At 34.5% G+C, this 3,427-nt stretch overlaps 1 protein-coding gene across 1 annotated transcript; it reads right to left on the reverse strand.

The window, feature by feature from the left end:
• Positions 1-1,412: 1,412 nt before the first annotated feature.
• Positions 1,413-3,207, reverse strand: LOC126734665 (uncharacterized). The gene is made up of 3 exons (XM_050438366.1): positions 3,134-3,207; positions 1,954-2,420; positions 1,413-1,884 (listed from the first exon to the last, which is right to left on the reverse strand). Exons 1-3 carry the CDS (start codon positions 3,205-3,207, stop codon positions 1,550-1,552), a joined length of 876 nt encoding a protein of 291 aa, XP_050294323.1. The 3' UTR covers positions 1,413-1,549.
• Positions 3,208-3,427: the final 220 nt, after the last annotated feature.

A 3,427-nucleotide genomic window follows, 5' to 3' on the forward strand; every position in this document is an offset into this window, starting at 1 on the left:
TTAATTAAAAATTTCTTTTCATACGGTAACTGAATATTTAAATTGCAGCGTCTCATCCTTACTCCCATAATTCGTATTTATTTGTTTGTTAAAGGCTGTAGTTTACTTATATTCTTAGTCTTTAGTGAACTGTAGATTTTTTATTGTTTTTCCTTTTAGCCTTAAGTGGTATGTTTAGGTCTTATAATTTTATTTTTTGGCATTATCCGATACTTATTTGTATGAGTCTATGAAAATAAATATTTGAGTATTGAGTATTGATAATGAAAATGACGAAGCCGTCAGTAAAACCAATGCAATTTTTTTGAGGTTAATGTTTGAACGACGACTAATTTATAAAATAATACGAAGCTATCAGTATTGCAAACCTGAGGAAATGTATAAGAGAGATAGTAAAAAATCAATAATGGTGAGAGAAAAGCAAAACAACACTGCATGTATTATCCCACCTGTAACGACGCAGACTCATGGCACGTAAAAACCGTGCCGGTGTTGCCATTGTTATCGCATTAAGCGGAGAACACATATACGCAATCACGACCACGATCGCGATCACGACCACGATCGCGATCACGATCACGATGGCGATCAGACGCGTCCAAAGTAAAGAAATGTAGCCGCACATACTTGTCGCGACCTGTTAGCGATACGGTGGCGTTCTGCAGCGTTCGATCGCGCGTTCCTCGCCAGAAAGCGAGCAGCGGCGATCAAACACAGCAGGTTACGTTGATCGCGGGTCGTAAGTTAAAAAATGGCCGATTTCACGGAAGAATTTATTGAACATGTAAAGAAACATGATGTTTTATTCGATATGGCACATCGTGATTATAAGAATGTTTGTATTAAAAATAAAGTATGGGACGACATTGCCAAGGATATGGGAAATCATCATACTGGTAAGTAATAAACTATTGTTTTGTATACACATAATATATTTGTTAATTTATACTTAGCTACACATATAAATAAATAAATTAATTTATTGTACAGGGTGTCTCAAATTCGTGGCTCAACATGGGGAACTCCGTAACTATGGGAGGTTGGTTAAATTATAGAAAAGTTGCGAAATTTTGAGGCTAATAATATGACATTTAAAAAATTAATAAAACCCGAACGGTTCCGAAGATAATTGAAAAAACTATCGTCGTATTTTAAAATTAGATCACAAAGAAGCTTAGAAAAACATTAAATCAAGTTTTCAACATTTTGTTTTTTTTTCTTTTTATCTTCGGGACCGTTCGGGTTTTATTAATCTTTTAAATGGCAAATATGCCGGCAATGGCAATATGCCTAACGATAGTTAGGCCTAAAAATGCGCAACTTTTGTCTAATTTAACTAATCCTGTTATGGAGATCACCCATAGTTACGGAGTTCCCCATGTTGAGGCACGAATTGGAGGCATCCTGTACACTGTTCAAGTCGTGTTGTAAAGTAATTAAAGTATGTTTAAATAAACCAAGAAGTAAAATCCTAAATATCAAGAAAAATACTTAACAATTCCATACTTTTGGACATAATATGTGTAAGTTTATTATGAGTGACATACTTTTACAAATTACTGAAATGGGAAACAAATTTTTCACGTATCCCAAACGCTAGGTTTACCGCTCTTCTTCTATCAACTGGCAAGGGATGGAATACCTGTACTGGCATATCATTGTGTTCTTGTAGATTAAGATATTTTTGGTCAATATTTTTTTCCCGTAAAAAGTTGTGTAATACACAGGCTGTTTTTACAAGCTTCGTAGCCGTGCTAACTTTTACTTCTAAGGGTCTAAAAAAAAATCTCCATTTGTGTGCCAGTATGCCAAAAGCGTTTTCCACAACGCGACGAGCTTTACATAGATGGTAATTAAATTTTTCTTTATTACGGTCATATCTCGCTTGTCTGTAGGGAAATGGTCTCATTAAGTAAGTACTTAAGGTAAAAGCTTCATCGCCTATCAAAACACATGGAACCTCATCATCTTTACCGGCAAATGGCCTGTTAGGAGGAATATTAAATGTGCCATTTTCAAATCTTCTTCCCATAGCAGATTGCTCGAAGATACCTCCATCACTATTTTTACCATAGGCACCAACATCTACACAAATAAATTTATATTCAGTGTCAACAATCGCCATGAGAACAATAGAAAATTTTTTTAAGTAGGAAAAATAATTTGATCCACTATTTCGGGGACACCTGATTGTCACGTGCTTCCCGTCTATGCTTCCTAAACAGTTGGGAAACTGCCATAAGTTTTCATAGCCCAAAACTGATTTTTCCCATAGCTCTTGTGTGGGCTCTGGCATATAAATTGGCTGCAGTTTACTCCATATAACACTGCAAACCTCTTCAACAATTATAGCAACTGTTGAAAATCCCAATCGAAAATTGTGACCGATTGTTTTGTAAGAGTCGCCGGTTGCCAAAAATCTAGAAAAAATATGGTGTCTTAAATCTCTCTTTCTGATACCAATAGTTATTTATGTTATAAGGGTATTATGAAGATGTTTATGCCCCCGAAGGCATCAATCTTACAAAGCAGAGGGCCTTTGGCCCGATTTATGAGTTGCCCGAGGATATAGACATCAAGTAATGCCCGTGGTACATACCATATTTTATGTCCTACTTCATAAAATTCCAAGTTAAATTAAAAGAAAAATTAAAATCACGAAATTTTTACCTACATAGTTGCTAAATAAACAAAGTGTGTTCATTATTGTTAAGTGAAAACAAAGTCAAAACTTAATTAATTTCATATAAAATCATAAATTTTTCATAAATATCGAATAAAACCTCCCTAAATGCTGCCAAAGCTGTGGCAAATCTCATTCCCAAGCAGTCAAAAGACTTATACAATAAAGAATTTAAGAGGTTTTAGAATGATTTATTAATTAGTTATTTCTGTTAATGCCCTAGGGTATTATATAGCATTTAATATGTCTGGTAACTATGATGTTATAAAATAATATTATACGAGTAGGACATAAAAAATATTTTAGCAAAAGGTATTAGCAAAAAATATTTCATTGTTAATTTAGATTTATTTAAACGGGCATATTTTAATGGTGTACTATTTTTATTTGTAGGCGACGATTTAAAGAAGCGCTGGAAAAATTTGAAGGATTGTTTCTCAAAACACTTACGCTCCGAGAAAACCCGAACTGGAAAAGCAGCTAAGTCGATCTCTCGCTATAAAGCCTGGCCTTGGGCACAGCATATGGAAAGTTTTCGACCTTTCTTACAATTTGCTGTAACAGATTCTAATATTGCTGATACCAACATAGGAGTAAGTGAAGAAATTGAAGCATCTGACTTTCAAAATGAAGCTACACAAATGACTGAAAACATACTAAGCGAAGCAAGTACTGACCAAGAAACATCGAAGCAAATTTCATGTCATAATCGAAGACCAGAGAAAAAAAGGAATTTTGAGGAGA

This window comes from Anthonomus grandis, chromosome 3, assembly GCF_022605725.1.
Source record: "Anthonomus grandis grandis chromosome 3, icAntGran1.3, whole genome shotgun sequence".
NCBI classification, from domain to species: Eukaryota; Metazoa; Arthropoda; class Insecta; order Coleoptera; family Curculionidae; genus Anthonomus; species Anthonomus grandis.